Source organism: Physeter macrocephalus, chromosome 19, assembly GCF_002837175.3.
Source record: "Physeter macrocephalus isolate SW-GA chromosome 19, ASM283717v5, whole genome shotgun sequence".
In the NCBI taxonomy this organism is placed as follows: Eukaryota; Metazoa; Chordata; class Mammalia; order Artiodactyla; family Physeteridae; genus Physeter; species Physeter macrocephalus.
In genome coordinates this window covers 48,389,736-48,409,407 of record NC_041232.1, presented here as the reverse complement: position 1 = coordinate 48,409,407, position 19,672 = coordinate 48,389,736, and the positions used below count along the sequence as shown (strand labels likewise).

Here is a 19,672-nt window from a genome sequence, read left to right as displayed (position 1 = left end):
AATTATTCACTAGTCAAGTAATAATCCCATCTTTTCATCCTTTGCTTTTTCATTCATTCCTTTCTTCCCAATTTAATTTTTAAGTGTTTAGCACACTGCCTAATCTACAAATAGCTATAAAGAACAGGGATCTATTTTAACTTCAAATAAAACCAATGTAAAGCAAAACTATTCAGGAATATTTTATATTTTCAAAGTACTTAGGAATTCTTTAATTAGAAAAATAAAAGCAATGGGATTATCTGTCAGATTCTAAAAGAAGTACCCATGAATTAAATCACTCACATCCCCCTCTTAAAAAACACAACAAAACCTTAAATCACATTGCTGTTAAGTTTTCTTACAGTAAGAAATAAGACCAACCTACACTAGAGTACAAAAACCTGAAATTCTGAGCATGAAAATAATTTATTGATTAGACATCTGGTTTATTCAAGCATAAGGCCTAAGAATTAACACAGCTCATGGAATAGGAAAAAAACCCCATCCAGCACCTCCTTTGTCTCAGATTTCCTGGGGACAAAATTTATGCATTCTGTACTACAGCCTCACCCTAAAGCATCCACATGTGCTTGATATTAACTTGAACAGGATATGAGAAACTTTCTGTACACTCAACTTGGCAAGCATCATTAGTGATGCAACAACTTTCAGAAACATTTTTAGGCACAAGAAATAGCACTGCCTGCAGTGAGAGCCTTTGACAAAGGAAATATTAAATATAATCTTACACATAGGAAGAAAAATATATGCACTTTTACCAATGGATTGCTTCACATAGCAGGAAAAATGTCACAATCAATCAGATTTTCTTTCTATGATTAAAACAATCTGATAGTCAACTTTAATCAATACTCAGGTTATCTTGTATTAAAAATCAGAAAAATAAAACAGATTTAACCTAAATGGAATTTAGGGAAGAAATGCAGGACTAATAATATGGAATAATAGCTGCACTTCTTCAGCTAACTCATTAAAAAATGCCAATTAAACATTTTCAGTCAAATTTTATTTTAAAAAAAAGCAGCAGATCAACATTACAATTCAAGAACCTAATCTAAATATGCACTTGACAATGAAGCACATCTGAGTATGGAGTGAAAAAAGTTTTTTCCAAAATACCATCAAACGTATCATCTCCAAATACCCAAATAATAAATCACTTCTGCAGGCCGTCTGTTGAGTGGAATCATAAACAAAGAACAGAAGATTTATTGCTGTGAAAACAAATCTGTAGTACAGTAGTATGAATCTTGGGTATTAAACATAATCAGCTGAATCAAGTTAGGAAGTTGAAAATCTAATAAGAAATTTGTGTGTGAGAGAAAGTCTATAAGCCAGTTGACCCAAGAGCAACTGAGATATCAAACTTGTTCAGTGAAACCAGACATTATTTTAAATCTCCATTTTTTGAAGGCAATTAAAAATTACAATTCCAACAGCTCACAAACCAAATAAAAAAAACTGTAGAAAGCAATTAAAACTACGTTCAAGGAGCCACTTTTTCAGCTCAATTTCAGCACCCCAAGGAAAAAAAAAGCATCCATGACTATCACAGATGAAAACAGAATGAATGTCATTGGAATCAGTTATTTTCCCCCACTGAGGTATAAAATCTATATAGAAATTTGATACTATACTATAACAAATTGTACTTCTCATAGTTCTGTTTTAATTTCCTTTAAACCCTGTTTAATATAGTTTTTTTAATTGTTGTAAAAATGTTTTCATGATTCTGAATCTGGTTCCAGTTCTCTTTCATTTATTTTTATATCAATATTTAATACACTGGCTACCAGTTCTAATCAGAAAAAAAATCTTGGACATCTCTTCATTATAACAGCACATTCAGCAAAAATTACTGATGTGCAAGCAAACCATAAAAGGTGAAGCTCTCTGGAAAGCACATTTCATAGATTCTTTCAGTCTGAATATTCTTTACAATGATTCTTGATGAAACTCTTTTAATCTTGTAAACATCAGTGTGCACAATCTCGCTACTACGTAGTTTCACGTCCTTGGACAGGAAGGCCGGTTCACAGCTAAGTGAAAGAGAGCAGTTTAAGTTTTAATGGCTGATAAACCTTACATCCTGCAGGAGGAAAGCACTTTTCCTTTTTTGCTACTTAAGAATGTGGCAGAAATGTATGCTGAGGTAGCCCAGTCAATCCTTATTTTTTTCTTTTTTTGTAATTTGGTCTCAGAATATTTCTGGAAGGGTTACATTTCGAAGAAGCCACTGCTGGGACCGGCTTCCATTGCAGTCTCTAATGCTGGGCACCTGGCTGTCCTCTTCTGTGGCTTTATCCAGGCACTGATTACTGTTCACATGCTGCAGGGTTAATTTCTGAAAACGACAGGAAAGAAGTCTTAATATGAAAGTGGAAAACAAAACCAAAACACCTCAACCATCATTTTTTGTGATTATGAAATTCCTCCATAGAAAAGGGTTTTGTTTTTGAAATATAAATTTTTTAAGACAATGGAGAAATGTATCCGTGTAAAGACAGCATTAAGAGCTACGTCGGGGGAGAAAGGCACTGGGGGTACAGTGCATTCTGCTGGATTTGCAGTCAGATGACCTCAATTCTAAGTCCCAATTCTGCCATAAGCTCTGTAATACTGTGAGAAATTTTACTTTCTTGTGCTTCAGCTTCCTAAAAAAGTGATCAGATTAGTGATTCCTAATTTAGGATCCTCAACCTATTTTCAAAAAGCTATCTCAAAACTGCTTCATTTTCCCATGATAAGGCTGTTCAAATTAATTCTGTGATTCCAACCTTCAAGTCCTTAGAAACTCAGGTCTTTTTGAAGTCTCAAAATCATAAGATTTATAAAACAGTCCTTAATAAGTGGCTGATAGATGTGGCTATATACCTTCCTCTCTACTTGTCTGCATTCCAGACTTGATGCTGTCATGTTGATTTTTAGGATAATTTCAAAAGAACATGACAGATGAGAGTTAACAGACACATAGTGACCATACTAATGAATCCGATACCAAGCCCTGGTCAGGTGAAGAACTCCAAAGCAGCTATGTAGGAATTTGCATTCAGCGTTATCTTAATAAGTATGTAACTATAAGGAAATATGTTTATTAACACATTTTTACTCACGGATCTATTTTAATGTAATTCTTTTATCATTTAATTTTCATAAGGAACATTTCATTTTCATAAGGCCTCTTTTGTACCTATTTGAACTTCAAACAAAGCAAAACCTAATGACTATATACAATACAGCTACTTTAGCTTTCAGTCACTTCTGTGTTATGGTCCATGTGGAAGCTGGCAAAAGGAAGTGCACATTTGTAGATGTCACAGTTTACTCTCAACACTGACTTCAGTAATATCGAAGGGTCAGTGTTAGATACTTTAGTTCCAATAAATGCATAACAAGAAGACCGGGAAGGGCTTCCCTGGTGGTGCAGTGGTTAAGAATCTGCCTGCCAATGCAGGAGACACGGGTTCGAGTCCTGGTCCGGTAAGATCCCACATGCCGCAGAGCAGCTAAGCCTGTGCACCACAACCACTGAGCCTGCACTCTAGAGCCCGTGCTCTGCAACAAGAGAAGCCACAGCAATGAGAAGTCTGCGCACCACAATGAAGAGTAGACCCCGCTCTCTGCTACTAGAGAAAGCCTGCGCGAAGACCCAACGCAGCCATACATGTACATGTACATACATACATACATACACAAAAAGACTGGGAAAAGTCAGCATGGCTGGGGCTGTTTTTACTTTTATGCAGATGCTTTGTAGTTTGTCTTGAGGGGATGCACTTTGCAGTCAGACATTTCTGTAGTGAACCCAGATTTGTCACATGTCAACAATATGCCCCTGAGCAAAAACCTCTCTCAGCCCCAGGTACCTCATCTATAAAATGGGGACAAGAATACTTCTAGAATTGTGTGGAAACGTTAAGATAATGAACAGAAAGTGCCGCCCAGCTCAGAGGCACTCACTACAACATCCTGAGTAGCCACGGACATAGTCTGGCAGCCCTGAGAGAGCGGAAGCACACAGCTTGCTGCTAAGGCCTTTGGTCATTTGTAAGAAAAAAAACAAAGCACTTTAAAAAGAACCCCCCAAACATTCCAGAAGGCCCTTCAAAGCTTCTCTGAGTGGCCACCTTCATCAGGCCCACTGTCTGTCAGTATTAATAAAAGCAAAAAAAACACAACAAAAAACTCAGTTGGGAGATCGGTCTTTATCACCCTAATTTAAAAAAAATATTTCACTTATTTAGAATCATTAAAATAAACTTGTAACAAAGACAGAGGTTATTGATACATGCTGGGTATTTAACTGCTCAAAATTAAGACAGAATCCCTATAATTACAGGAAGCTAACGTCCCTTCAGGAGACCAGGACTCTGGTGAAGAGCCCTGTTCCAGACACAGCTCTCTGGCTGCTTACAGCAGGGGCAGAGTTCTGTGGCTCGTGACTCTGTGGGGACTGTGGTCACCGTACTCAGCAGAGGATCCATCAGCACGGACTAGTTTCCACACAGAAAGAGTGTAACTAAGGCAACAGGCTAATTGTAACCTCTGAAAGGAGGATGAAAGCTATAGTTATCATTGCATAAAGTCCACCTGCAGCCTAGAAAAAAATAATTTGCCGCCCTCTACCCCTAATCTCTAGATATAACTGTGTCAAAATCTACAGAAAGGACAGCTACAAGTAGTCAAAGCAAAAGAGCCTGGTGTCATAAACTCTCTGCAATATATACTATAAACAAGACTTAAAGATATAAAATACAAATTTAATACAAGATAGTATGGTATTGTGCAAAGAATCCTGGATTAAGAATCCCAGGTCTGTCTGAGATCTAGTAACACCATTTACCTGCTCTGACCTTGGGCAATTAACTTCCATTCTGGGCTTCAATGTCTACAGGTATTAAAAACAAGGTCCTGAATTTTATTTCTAGGGTTCCTTTGAAATCTAAGATTTCATGACTTTAGGTTTAGCTTATACATTACTGACATAAGTGTTATTCTTCCAGACTGCAGTTTTCAACTGATGGAGGCAGGACAACTCTGATGGGCTGTCTGGAGCTCCCTGTGCAGTCAGCTCAGACTGTGGGACCCACATCGCAGCTTGACTCCTCCCTCTGCCATTCTTCTGTCTCCCTTTTCACAGGTGTTGATCTAAAGGATGCTCCCTAATAAACATCCTGAACACTAAGCTTGACCTTGGAGTGGAGTCTGCTTCTGGGAGAACCCAGCCTGCAATACTAGAATTTAATCTCAGGGAAGACACCTTGCAGAGTGCTCCAGGGGTTTTAAAACTTTACACTCATAACTGGTTCTTTCAAAATATCCTAAATCACTTCTAGCTCCTTAATTTCTAAGCAAACATTTACTTTTGAATAACTGTTGTGGTAGACTGTATATCTTATACAGTCTGCCAATGGCCATTCCCACTCCCTGTCTCCTGGCCACATCACACCATAAAGACTGGAAATGCAAATGCCTGCTTTCCCAGCCTCCCCTTATAGCTGGGGGATCACTATGAGATGAAGCTCTGGCCAATGGGGCACACAAGAGCCTGCTGCGGGGGGATCCAGGAAAAGCTTTGGCTTTCCTGATAAAGAGCAATTCAAGCAGTAGTGCAACATTCCTCTTCCCTTCTTCCCATCTTGAGTTGGGAGTGATGGTGAGCACTGTAGCAGCCTTCTAGAGGCCACAAGAAAAAGCCAAGAATATTGCTGCAATATTATCCCTGACATCATTGTCACTGAATCCATGCCAGAAGCCACTTACATCCAGACTTAAGAAAAAAATAAACCAGTATTTGTTCATGCTACTATAAATAGGTTTATATTACCTAATTAAATATACCATCATTTTTCAATGAACATATACAATTGGGAGGCTTTTTAATTTTCAAAATATTTTGGCTTCGCAATGACTGTGGGGTGCCACTGGCATTTACTGTCTGGACTCAGAGATGCCATATATCCTGCAGGACCTGGGGCAGCTACACCCAAAACGGCAACAGCATGCACCATGGAAAACGCTGCAACAGAATATTCAGGCCACTTCCAATAGTCATTAACTGAGCTACTGCACTCTCTCTCTCTCTCTCTCACACACACACACACTTTTTTTTTTAAACTATAGTTGTTTGATACTGTGAAGAGAGACCCAGGATTTATAAAACATGGTCTTTTCCCTCCAGGATCTAACTATCTAATAGTGGAGAAAAAGACTGGTAGATAAATAACTACAAAGAAGCACAGAATTACAGGGGTCAGAGACAATTGTAATTAAGACAGAGCTAATTTCTGGCTGGGATCCATGGAAGTGATGTCAATTCTGGGCTCTCAAGAACAGGCAGGATTTGTTAGGCAGATGGAACTGTATGATCTTAAATGTAAAGTGGGAAAGTACAGGATATGTTCAGGGAATAGCTGGTCAAAGATGAAAAGTAGACCAGGGCTTGTATGTGATGCAGTATACGGAGAAAAGACAGCCAAAGTCACAGCTTGGTTTGGACATCTCCATTGAGGGGGCAGAATGAAGCAGCAGAGTGAGCCAAGCAGACAAAAGAAGTAGAGAAAAAGCTAAGAGAAGAAACTAAACAGTAGTGCATCTAAAGCCAACGGATAAGAGGATTTTAAAAGATCATCTGCTTAGCAATAGTAAATGCTACAGAGAAGTTAAGAAAAAGAGACGAGAATGTCCTGGCTTTGCATCCAGGGGCTGTTTCTATATAGTGTCAGACCAAGGCAGGAGCCAGGCTGAAGAACCAGAGGCACAAGTGCCAGCTATTCACTCGCCATCATACAGCACAGGAGAAAAGTAGGATGGTATGTAGAAAATAAAACAGGAACAAAAGTCTGTCGCAACATGAAGAAGAAAACCAGTGCTTGTAAGTGGAAGAAAAAGAACCAGAGAAAGTATTGAAGATGCTGGTGCTGGTTCCAGAACCATAGAGCAAAAAAGCATAAGCTGGGATGTTAGCCAGGTATGAGGAAAGGAAGAGAGGTTTACTGAAGATGCTTTGATTGCTTTTAAGTACCTCTATTTGAGTACAACATATAGCAGGTGGGGAGAGGGAGTGGCTCCAGAGGAAAGCAAAGACAAATAGTTTTATTATATATGTCACTGAAAAATCATTGAGCCAGAGAATTTCATTAATTAAATCTCACCTTTTACCTCAATGTTTAATTGGGTAATTTTAAAAGCCTACTTACTGTTCCATTTCTACCACAGTGGCTGGCAAAGCTTAAGGACATACAGAGGGAAGAGTGATTACATAGTAACAACAAGGACCCAGGGACTGGAGGCAATACTAATTTAATTACTGGAGAGATTAAAATATGTTTATTTTACTTATATTGCTTTTCCTATCTGTCAATTCTTGGAGTATAAGAACAATGTGATCCATATGCAGATTCCACAAGAATTCATTCTTTTAGATATAAAGTATTTTATACAATACACCCAATGACACCCAATTTTATTCCTATATTCAACTGGATAACTTACCACCGGGTCATACTCCCAAAGTTGGTTGCCTTTTAGGTGGTGGCATTTGAGCATTGTGACTGGGCCATTAAGTTTGGAGACATCCAAGCAAAGGTCATCTGTTCTAATTTCTTTGTTGGCAGTGTAAGAGAAAACCTGAAAAACAAAAATGCACACGTATAAGCTTTAACAGCAAAATAAATTAGCGTTTTATATGCCCAAGAATCTGGCAGGGAAAAAGACAAGTATTTCAAGATACATGCTTTTTGAACTTTATTAGTGTAATGGAGAATAAATGACTCAGAAAAGACACAACTATTTTTGCAGAGAAGGAAAAAAAATGATCTTAAGTTCTCTGTATATACTGAGTGTACTGTCAAGGGTTGTCATCTGTTTGACTAAAAAGGGCAGAATAAATCTCATGTACAACAATGTAAACACAGTTCTCAGAAAGGGCCTTTTACAAATGTTTCATTTAAAAAATAATCATTAGATTGAAGGCTCTATTCTCCTAAAGGTCTTTATTATTTTCTCTTTAAAGGTAGGAAAATATTTCCTGAATGATGTCATGAAATAAAAAAGGAAGAAGATTGGGCTTCCCTGGTGGCGCAGTGGTTGCGCGTCCGCCTGCCAATGCAGGGGAACCGGGTTCGCGCCCCGGTCTGGGAGGATCCCACGTGCCGCGGAGCGGCTGGGCCCGTGAGCCATGGCCGCTGAGCCTGCGCGTCCGGAGCCTGTGCTCCGCGACGGGAGAGGCCACAAGAGAGGGAGGCCCGCATACCACAAAAAAAAAGGAAGAAGATTAAAACAAATCCAAAAATTACCCCTTTAAAGCTTTACTAAAATACTCACCTGATTACCTCCCATACCGTGACAGTTAAAAATTCCAACTTTTTCATTCTCTTTTCTAGCCATGTTATCTAGACACTGATTTGTTTCCACATTTCGTATCTAGGGGGACAATGAATAATGAAAATATCATGAGTTAGAGAGGTTAACTAGACAGACACATACATATCTAACACACACATTAAAATCGATATAAACTTCCCACTAAATCTCTAATTCCTGCGGTAAGGGCTATGAGTTGGGAGGGGAAAAAAAATCACTGTCTGGCTATCTAAGATTCTGTGATCTTAAAAAGGTCTTAACTATTTATATAAGTAATTTTTGTGTTTCATGGAGAAATCCTTTAAGTTCTTCTTTCTTTCATCCCAAACTGTTCTTCCATGATTTGTATTTAACTCAGTAAGCTCTAGTTTGCCTAATAATTTAAAGCAACTTAACAACTCCCTGTGGACACTGTTTGCCACCAAGATAAGGGGGCATTACTATTGATAACTACTTTGATGACTTCTTAGGAGACTCAAGGTGGGTATTTTCTAAGCAAAGAATCTGGAACTTGGCTTAACTGGAAAGCCTAAGCATGGTGTGTAGTGTAAACACCATTCTTCCATTAGGTATTTGTCAGTTACATTAAAAAGTTGAATCAGTCATCAGAATTAGGAAGAATATTTTAAGCACTGATATATTTTTTTCCTCTGAACCACTAAAGTTTAAAAGCATATGGCAAATTAATAGACATTTGTAAAGTCCTAAATCTATTGTCATGGGTGGTATTGTCAGCAGGTAAGCTGGAAGGGAGAAGTGGGACAAACTGTATCTGTCATGTCATGTAGACAGAAAAGGAGTAACTGTGTGTGATAGATAAACTGGGGGGAAAGTTAAAACCACAAATAACCCATTTATTTTTATAAACATGTACAGTCTACATATTATTCCACTATTTTAATAAGGCACTAACAAGTCCAGATGCATTTTTTTCTTATAAAGATACAATAGCATAAGTATGAATAACTGTATTATTCCCAGGGGATCAGAATAAGAACTGGGGCTTTGGCAAAAGAGGGGCCTGGGTTTAAGTCCAAATGATCCAAATCCTCTGAGGACAATTTCCTAAGAGAGACTAGTCACCTCTATGTTGAGGTTGGGTAAGACAGTGCATCCACATACCTACTTCGGAGTCTAGTGGACTCAGAAATAGTAATAATCTGTGCTGCCACTTTATCGCTAGTCAACTCCATCTGGCTATTCCATCAAAACCTCAAACTCAGTTCATGCAAAAACAGGGTTTTCCAACTCCTTAATGCTAATACTTCTTCACCCGAACATTTTAACATACCCCTGCCACTCCACCCCTGACCCTGGGGATTGCTATCTAAAACAAACCTCCATCATCATTCCTCCATATATTCCCCTCTTCCCCTGATACCCCTAGTTTTATTAATAATCCCACAAGTTATCAAATTATTCAAGCTGGAAATCCCAAGACCTTTTTTTCCTGGGTGTAACATATCACATCAGTATCCAGGAATTCTTTTACCACGTAATGCACATCACCTTTTTATCCATTATTTTAAAGCAAAACCCTATTACCTCATAAATAGATTTTATAAAAGGTTTTATAGTTAAGATACAATTTTACATAAAACACACCTTTCTGCACCTCAATGGATAATCAATGAATACTTGATGATCACAGCTATCTTACTTGACAAAAAATTTAGTTCGAATTTTGACAAGGTGAGTCTTTATCTCATATATTCATATAAAACAATTATTTCCTTATACTTTTGAAAAAGTTACAAACTCCCCAGTCCTTTGTTTTCCTCATTTTTTTTCTTTCAAATATAGATGTAGAGGTTTCTGAAGAAAGGTGATAAATGTCACAGAAATGACCAGGGAAGAACCAACATTTTTGTCAGCTTCTCCCTCTCACATGGAATGTTTTTTTTTGGTTAAATAATTATCTTTTATCAAACTTAATATAATAAAAATTAAAAAAATAAAATTCTCCACAAATGTAATTGGACTTCCTATCACTCAGTAACTATCTTATAATAAATCAACTTTGGCTATTCTGTTTCCATAACTGATGTTGCTAAAAATTATAGCAAATAAATTACACTTACTCTGCACTAGGCATCATTCTATGAGTTTTACCTGTAACAGCTTATACCACCCTTACACCATTCCTATGAACAATTCTGGATTGTTTTCTGACGTAAGAGATCTGAGCCTCCAACCCTTGAGGATACTACTGACAACTAGATGTTAAAAGTAGAGTTCTCCAAGGATTGGAAACCATTGCTTCCTGACAACTGTTTTGGTGACAATGAACCTTGATCAGCAAGACATGGCCCAGCTGAGACGTGTGGTCAGAGAGTGGGTGGGCCTCTGCTGGGGCCTGATGGCACTTCTCCAAAGTGCAGGGGAGGGATGGAGAGAAGCCCCGCACACTCGGTGAGGAAGGAACTTCCGTAGAAGGGGAACTGTGATGTTTGGTCCCTGGGCAGAGAGGATTCTGTCTGGCTCAACGCATAAAGTGGCATCTTTGAGCTGCTCTCCAGGCTGGTTTTTCCACATGTTAGATTGCTAGAGAAGACAGTTTTCAGGGAATATCTTCCTCCTTTGTAGGAATACATGTGGGCTACCTCACCTACAGAGTGTGTAAGATGATTTTTGAAGGACATGAAAAACCAGGATGACTAGGGGTGAGTTTTGGGAACAGTTCTGTTCTTTATGATGTCAGGAGGCAGTAGATCATTTAATAGGTTTGTTTGGTGGAAGTTAACTTTGAAGAGTCTTTGGGGAAGGGAAAAATTAGGAACAAACATTAAAAAAAAAGTTGAATCAGATGTTCAAAATTGTAATTCTATACAGCTTTAAGGCTATGTAACCAATTACGGGCTTTCTAGTGAACTATGGAAGGTAGGAATGGTGGTGGTAATACTTGTTTCAATGTTCATATTGGAATGGAAATAGGTACCAGAGTTGGTTACTCAAAATCTGACACTTAAAGTCATAAGAATATCTGAACGATGAAGTCAGGGAAAAATAGCCGCACTTTCAAGGTGTGTGGAGGCAGATGGGTAGGCATGAGAGCTTAGGGTCGGGGGACACGCAGAGCTGGGCCTCATGCCCGGCCCCACCTGCCATGAGACCTTGGCAGGTCAGTGCTCTAAGACAGTGATTCCCAAAACCATGATGTGAACAACTGAATAAACTTTTTTTCAGTATCTGCCACTGAAAAAAAGATTTTGTGATCAAGTATGTTTGGGAAATAACAGATTAACAAATTTGAACAGGTTTTCTTTACTGAAGGACTTCTCAAAGCCTTTTAACATACTAAGACTCTTGGTAGGGGTGGGAACTGATAGTACAGAAGGATATAATGCTGCTTTTTATAAAGCAGCATTTCCCAAACATTTTTGGCCATAAAATCCACCCCTCCTCCCCTATCCCTTGCCTTTCTAACAGGCACCTTGAGAGATATCAGACACCAGCATTCTTTAGAACATAGTAAGTGGGAAATGTTGCTGCACAAACCTCATTTTCTCATCTGTAAAACAGGGATAACACTCTCTCTCACATTTGCTGAGATCCCTCAGCGAGGTAACACATACAGAGGCCCAGCAGAAACCCACACCTAGTAGGCCCACAATAGCTGTTGGTTCTCCTTAACTCAGGTGTACACAGCTGTCACTAAAATATTATTTTCAACCTTATGAGTTGATGACTGTGAATGCACTCATTCCTGGGAAACCAGGCAAGAAATGAGAGCCTAAGTTTCTTGGTTTCTGCTATTGTCTCTTCCAGAATCCTGGCACCTTCATTAGAGAAGACAATGTAAGCAGTTAAAGGATTCTTGGAATCTACTATTATGGAATCTAGATTTATTTTTTCACTCTCTGCCATGAGGGTAAAGGGTATGAGTGTTAGTCGTTAAGAGCACAAGCTCTCAAGCCAGACTGCCTGTGTTCAAATCCTGTCTCTTCCATTTTGTGGTTGTGACCTGAGCCATGTTGCTTAAACCATTTATTTGTGCCTTAATTTACTTACCCGTGAAGTGGGGGAAAATAGCACCTATCTCAGAGTGTTGCAAAATGAGTTAATATTTGTAAAGCATCAGACTGGTGCTTGACATAAAGTTCATGCTCAGTAAATTTTAGGGTCGAAAAGTAAATGGTCAGTCCATAAGCCTGGCTAAACTGTAAGTCTGGATTATTTGCTTTCTGTGTCTGCTGTTTAGACATTTCACCTCTTGGATTAACAACATAATTAGATATCACAATGAAACACATTTATTCAGTTCCAGGTCCCTACAGGAGCTATGAGAGCCAGACTTTGTGAAGCCAGACGTGCTAAATGTACACATTCCGATTTCCCTTTCTGCTCTAAAATCCTATGACTTCAGGTTTCCCTGGGCCCCTGTAACATGACAAGAGGTAGCTGACAGGCTAAATTCCAGCCCTAGCAAAGGAAGGCTCACAGAGGTGGAGCTATGATCACAAGCACAAGCTCCGTAGCTGCACTTGGGCTGGTGCTCGAGAACAACCCCAGTCCCCAAATCAGAGCTTCGACCTGATAGTGTGGCCTAGTATTAAGGACATAAATGCTTAAGACTAGCTGCTTAGTTACTAAGATAATAACAAGCAGGCCACAGAGGGTAAAATCTGTTCCTTATATAGAAAGCCAGCTGGCAAGAGGCAGGTAAAAGGCAAGCTTGCCTTGGCAATCATCTACTGTGCATTAAACAAGTGGCTCTTTGTATGTAATACGCCTATATTCTGACCTAGCTAACAATGCCTAGGTGTTGTCCAAAATTGGGTCAGTTCTAAAAAAAAAAAAAAAAAAAAAAGCTCCTCATTCTTTACTCTGAAGGCAAGCAACTGCTATCAATCTTCCCATGGCATCATCCATGCTAGGCCTTTCTTGACTGGAATGAGGCTCCAGCAAAGGGAATGGATACTCACTAAGGAACTAAGGAGACAAGGAACTCCGCATACCCTCGCTTGTTTGAGGTGACTTCCTTAAACCACAACAAAGTTCAGAGGCAGGGAGCTCAGGTCAACCATGAAGTAGCCTCAGGAACTACCAAGGACAAACAAGGAGTCTGTGCTCGCTCTGGCACTGGAGACACTGCAACCAGGCCGATCGGTTTCTAACTCACCACCATGCAGTTCCCCGCTGTGATCTAGCTGCTCTACTGCATCCTACTTTTCCATGTTACATCTCCTCCTCTTTCCTCCATCACCAACACCCCCTCTTCACTCTCAGCCAACGTTCAGCTGAAGAAACAAAGCTCACCAGACAAGTCCCTCACACTCCCACCTCAAACTACCAGCCTCCAGCTCTCAACCCACAATTCACCTGACTTGGCCCCGGCCCCGCCTTCCTTCCAGCTGTGTGGGTGAACTGCCCCCACTCCAGCCTCTACCTCCACTGTGCACCACAGCCCATTCCCCCACCTACTAAACGTGAATCCTGAACTCCTGCAAGCAGTGGCTCTTTTCTTTTTTCTTTCTTTTTTTTTTTTTTTTGCGGTACGCGGGCCTCTCACTGCTGTGGCCTCTCCCTTTGCGGAGCACAGGCTCCGGACGCGCAGGCTCAGCGGCCATGGCTCATGGGCCCAGCCGCTCCGCGGCACGTGGGATCTTCCCGGACCGGGGCACGAACCCGTGTCCCCTGCATCGGCAAGCGGATTCTCAACCACTGCGCCACCAGGAAAGCCCAGTGGCTCTTTTCTATCTTCACATTTTCTCTTTTGTGTCCTTGGCATCAGCACAGTTTCATCTTAGCAAAAATAAACAGAAAAACCCTTCTTTAACCCCATTTACTCCTCCAGCTACCACTCACTTCTCTGTTCAGCTTTACAGCAAAATTTCTTATCCACACTCATGATCTCCACTTCCTCTTCTCCTAATCTCCTGTGAAGCCATCAGAGATTCTGTCCCTACCGATCTCCACCGGAACCCACTTGACACAGTGAGATGGAGCCTCCTGACAATGTCTCCCTCACCAATCCAACGGCCAGTTCTCAGGACTTGTCTCCCTCTTTTCTCTGTAGTGTTCCACACGATGGATCGCTTCCCTCTTTCTTGAAGCAAGTCCTTCACTTACTGGGGCATCACTCTCTTGGTTCTCTTCCTATTTCAGAAATAGTAACTTTTTTTTTTTTTTGGCCATGCCACGTGGTTTGTGGGACCTTAGTTCCCTGACCAGGGATGGAACCCATGCCCCCTGAAGTGGAAGCACAGAGTCCTAACCACTGGACTGCCAGGGAATTCCCTCTCTTCCTATTTCAGTGCTCTCTCCTTCTCAATCTTTTTGGCTGATTCCTTCTCACCTTCACAATTTCTAAATTGTGGAGTTTTTCATGGCTTGGTCCTCAGTCCTCTTGTCCATCTACAATACATTCACTCCCCCGCAAGGTGCTCTCATGAAGTTTTGTGGTTTTAAAAACCACCTATATACTTCCAACCCCTAACTTTAGATCTCCATCCCAAACTTTTGTCCAAGCTGCAGGTTTTTTAATGCAAATATCTACCCACTATCTTTACCTGGATCAGATGTAACACGTCCCAGACTGCACTGCTGAGCGCCCTCTGCACCTGCTCTACAGGCCTTCCCATCTCAGTAAGGCCAACTCACTGCCCCGGAGGCTCAGTCAAAATCTTAATATAATCCTTGGCTATTCTTTTCCTTTCACCAATACACCAGTTCTTCTCTTGTTCCCACAGAGTTCTTTTTAACATAGCAGACAATCTGATCCTTTTCAGTGAAAGTCTGCTCATCTCTCCCTGCAACTTCCCACCTCAGAACAAAACCCAAAGTCCTTACTATGGCCTACAAGCTCTATGTGATTTGGCCCTCACTACGTCTTGACCTTATCTTCTTCTGCTCTCCCCCTGTCCACTATACCCAGTCAACTGGCCTCTCTGCTGCTTCTGGAATGTGCCAAAGTACATTCCTGTCTTAGGGCCTTTGCACTTGTTTTCCTTGTGCCTGGAACACTCTTTCCCCAGAAATTCATCTGACTTGCTCCTTCACTTCCTTCAGATCTCTGCTCAAAAATCACCTTATAAGATAGGATTTTTTCAACTACTCCACATAAAAGACCACCACCACTCCCGCCCACAAGTCATTCTATCCCCTTTGTCCTTACCACCACCTGACACCGTGAATATTTAAAAAAAAAAATAAAAATCTGTCTTCCTCCAGAGACTGTAAGATCCACAAGAGCAGAGACTTTATTTTATTCACTGTATTCCCCGTACTTAAAATAGTATCTATCAAATAGTAGGTATGCAAATATTTGTTGAATGAATGAAAGGAAGGAAGAAGTGACAACCTCCTGCAGATCGGGGGTGGAGGGGGGGGTCTACTTTTCCTGAATGTCAGGAAGATTCAGTCCTGGGGTGGGACCTGGATGTGGCCCTGTCCACACAAATCATCATTCCCTGCTGTGACTTACAAAGCAAAATTTGCCCTGCTATCAATTCCTGTCACAGAAGTGTTGGGTTTTTCTTTTTTTCTATTTGGATTCACATGCTTTCAAAAAGTCAATTTTATAATTTAAAGGTTTATAAAGAGTTGCAATGAACTGCAGAGAGACGCAGTAAAAACAAAATTTCTTTATTATAAGTAATGCACTTTCATACAGTATTTCCTAAGCTATTAAAAAATGTTGGCCATAAGTAGCTAAATTGATTTATAAACCACTTCTGAGTTGTAATCAGAAAATTGAAAATCACTGCCTTGACCTAATAAAAAGAGGGACCTTGGGGAATTAGAAGATTATTAAGAAAGGAGAACCAGAATCTTTACGGCCCCCTGGTCTTGGGGTATTGCACTGTAGTAAAGAAGAGGAAAAACACTTTCTCAGTAGTAACACATAGTAGCCCAACACTTCTGCTCCAACAAGTAGAGGGAAGAACAGCTAAATTGCAGAAATCCTATCTTTGAGTCTATTAGAGAGCAATGGAAGCAATTAGGGTGAGGTGAACTGTAATCCCAGAAAGGGAAGAGCCCTCCCTGGGTGAGCTGACAATCACCAGATGTTTTCCTCTGTAAGGACATTTGCTGATGGTACAGGCTGAGGACAGGGTGTGGCCCAAAAGGGCCTTTTCCTCAAGGAAAGAGCACAGTGATGTTGGTATGTGAAGGCTAGCATGACAAAATAAAAATCAGAGGAGCCCCAAATACAAGGCCATTCTCCTCATGGGACATTTGCCGTGCTGTCAGTGAGTGGGAAGCTGTGGCTAGAAAGGCAGAATGAAATCCTCCACATCTCAAGACGGAAAACTGTCATTATATGCAAATGCCATGATACTATATATACAGAAAACCCTAAAGACTCCACACAAAAACTACTGGAACTGATGAATGAATTCAGCAAGGTAGCAGGATACAAGATTAATGTAACAGAAATCGGGTGCATTTCTTTACACTAACAGTGAAATATCAGAAAGGGGAAGTAAAAAAAAACAATCCCTTTCAAAACTGCATTAAAAAAAACACCTAGGAATAAACTTGACCAAGGAGGTGAAGGACTTATATGCTGAGAACTATAAAACATTAATAAAGGACATTGAAGATGATTCAAAGAAGTGGAAAGATATTTTATGCTCTTGGATTGAAAGAATTAATATTGTTAAAGTAGCCATACTACCAAAGCAATCTATAGATTTATGCAATTCCTATCAAATTACCCATGACATTTTTCACAGAACAAGAATAATCCTAAAATTTATATGGAACCATAAAAGACCCAGAATTGCCAATGCAATCCTGAGGAAAAAGAACACAGCAGGAGGCATAACTCTCCCAGACTTCAGACAATTCTACAAAACTACAGTAATCAAAACAGTGTGGTATTGGCACAAAAACAGACATATGGATCAATGGAATGGAATAGGGAGCCCAGAAATAAACCTACACACCTATGGTCAATTAATCTTTGACAAAGGAGTCTAGAATACACAATGGAGAAGAGAGACAGTCTCTTCAGCAAGTGGTACTGGGAAAGCTGGACAGACAGCTGCATGTAAATCAATGAAATTAGAACACACCCTCATACCATACACAAAAATAAACTCAAAATGGTTTAAAGACTTAAATATAAGACATGACACCATAAAACTCTTAGAAGAGAATATAGGCAAAACATTCTCTGACATAAATCATACCAATGTTTTAAGTCAGTCACTCAAGGCAATAGAAATAAAAACAAAAATAAACAAACGGGACCTAATCAAACCTACAAGCTTTTGCATGGCAAAGGAAACCTAAACAAAATGAAAAGACAATCTATGGACTGGGAGAAAATATTTGCAAATGATGTGACCGACAAGGACTTCCAAACTGTACAAACAGCACATACAACTCAATAACAACAACAACAGCAAAAAAAAACCCAATCAAAAAATGAGCAGAAGACCTAAATAAATATATCTCCAAATAATACATACAGATGGCCAACAGGCACATGAAAAGATGATCAACATAGCTAATTATTAGAGAAATGCAAATCAAAACTACAATGAGGTATCACCTAACACTGGTCAGAATGGCCATCATTAAAAAGTCTACAAATAACAAATGCTGGAGAGGGTGTGGAAAAAAGGGAACCCTCCTACACTGTTGGTGGGAATGTAAATTGGTGCAGCCACTATGGAAAACAGTATGGAGGTTCCTCAAAACACGGAAGCAACCTAAATGTCCATCGACAGATGAATGGATAAAGAAGATATGGTACATATATACAATGGAATACTACTCAGCCATAAAAAAGAATGAAATAATGCCATTTGCAGCAACATGGATGGACCTAGAGATTATCATACTGAACAAGGTGGGAGGCTAAAGTATACTAATCTCAAAACCTCAGAAAGGCAAAACTTCCAGGGTTGAGGAGACAGAGACCCCTCCAAGAAGCATACATGAGCCAGAAGTGAACTAAGTCTTCCCTAAAACTGCAGCCCAGCGCCACCTAGCTCAATCTTTGTTATGGATTGAATTGTGTCCCCCCTCCAAATTCACATGTTGGAGTCCTAACCCCCAGTACCTCAGAATGTGACATTATTTGGAGATAGGTTCCTTACAGAGGTAATCAAGTTAAAACAGGGTCATTAGGGTAGGCCTTAATCCAATATGACTGGTGTCCTTATAAAGAGGGCAAATTTGGAGACAGACACGTACACAGGAGAATGCCATGTGAAGATGAAGGCAGAGATCAGGGTGACGCTTCTACATGCCACGGAACACCGAAGATTGTCGGCAAACCACTAGAAGCTAGAAAGAGGCAGAGAAGATTCTTCTTCACAGACCTCAGAAGGAACCAAACCTGCCCACGCTTTGATCTTGGATTTCTAGTCTTTAAAACTGTGAGACAATACATTTTTGTGTTTAAGCCAGAAGTGGTATTTTATTATGACAGCCCTATGAAACTACTAAAACCCCTGACTTGATCAGACCCCTGGACTAAAGAGAAGGACCCATTTAGATTTCCTACACACAGAGCACACCTTTGGCTAGGAACCAGAAAGAATGGCTATCGACATTCTAGGAAAACAGTGGGACAGGGCACAAGAAATACTTCCTTGTGACCATTCTGGTAGTTATACCAGAAGGTAAGAAGGCAAGACTCTCTCACACCAGACCCTATACTATGGGCACCCACAAAGATTAGAAAGGCCAAACTCCAAAGCACAACTAATTGTGTTGGCTAATTATAAGCACTAATAAGTAAATTATTTCAGTTTCAAGAAGATCTGCTGCTGAATTCTAAAAGCAATGACTAAAGGCATCATCAGAGGTAAGCATGCTAACCAACAGTCTTTCCAGCCTCCATGCCCACACTGAGATTTTGGACTCCCAAGGGAAAATAAATGGGTGTTAAAAATACAACTTATTATAAATGGTCTTTCAAGTTTCCTTGTCAGTTCTTTACAATTTATCTTTACTTTGAAGTTCCTCACACTTTGATTTGGGTTAATTAATGCTAGGACATTAGCTTTAGGAATATATGGTTTCAACTAAACGGGCCAGTCTGTTAAAATAAGAAGTCTATCAAAGACACTAATATACTGTAACAAAAGTCCAACTGTGAAAGGTGAGAGGTAGAGCATTCTTATTTTTAAAAATATAACATGATAAAAAATTAATAAGGTAGACTGCTTCAACTAACAAGAACTTTCTCACATTTGAGGTAACTTTAATATGAAGGTACTCCCTTGTTAGAAGTTTAACCTCTATTCTTTTTTATAAATCAGTGAGAACATAATAACCATACAGTATATATATATATATATATATATATATATATTTTTTTTTTTTTTTTTTTTTTTTTTTA

The 19,672-nt window shown here is 39.8% G+C and overlaps 1 protein-coding gene across 1 annotated transcript in view; it reads right to left on the bottom strand.

Annotated features, from left to right (window-relative positions):
* Positions 1-266: 266 nt before the first annotated feature.
* GALNT1 (polypeptide N-acetylgalactosaminyltransferase 1) overlaps positions 267-19,672 on the bottom strand; it is an 82,506-nt gene continuing 63,100 nt past the window's right edge. Inside the window, exons 10-12 of the mRNA XM_007119797.4 lie at positions 8,329-8,427; positions 7,498-7,632; positions 267-2,347 (exon numbers count right to left, since the gene is read on the bottom strand). Of these exons, the coding sequence (XP_007119859.2) occupies positions 2,201-2,347; positions 7,498-7,632; positions 8,329-8,427 (381 nt within the window). The 3' untranslated portion in view covers positions 267-2,200. The remainder of the gene's footprint in view (positions 2,348-7,497; positions 7,633-8,328; positions 8,428-19,672) is intronic.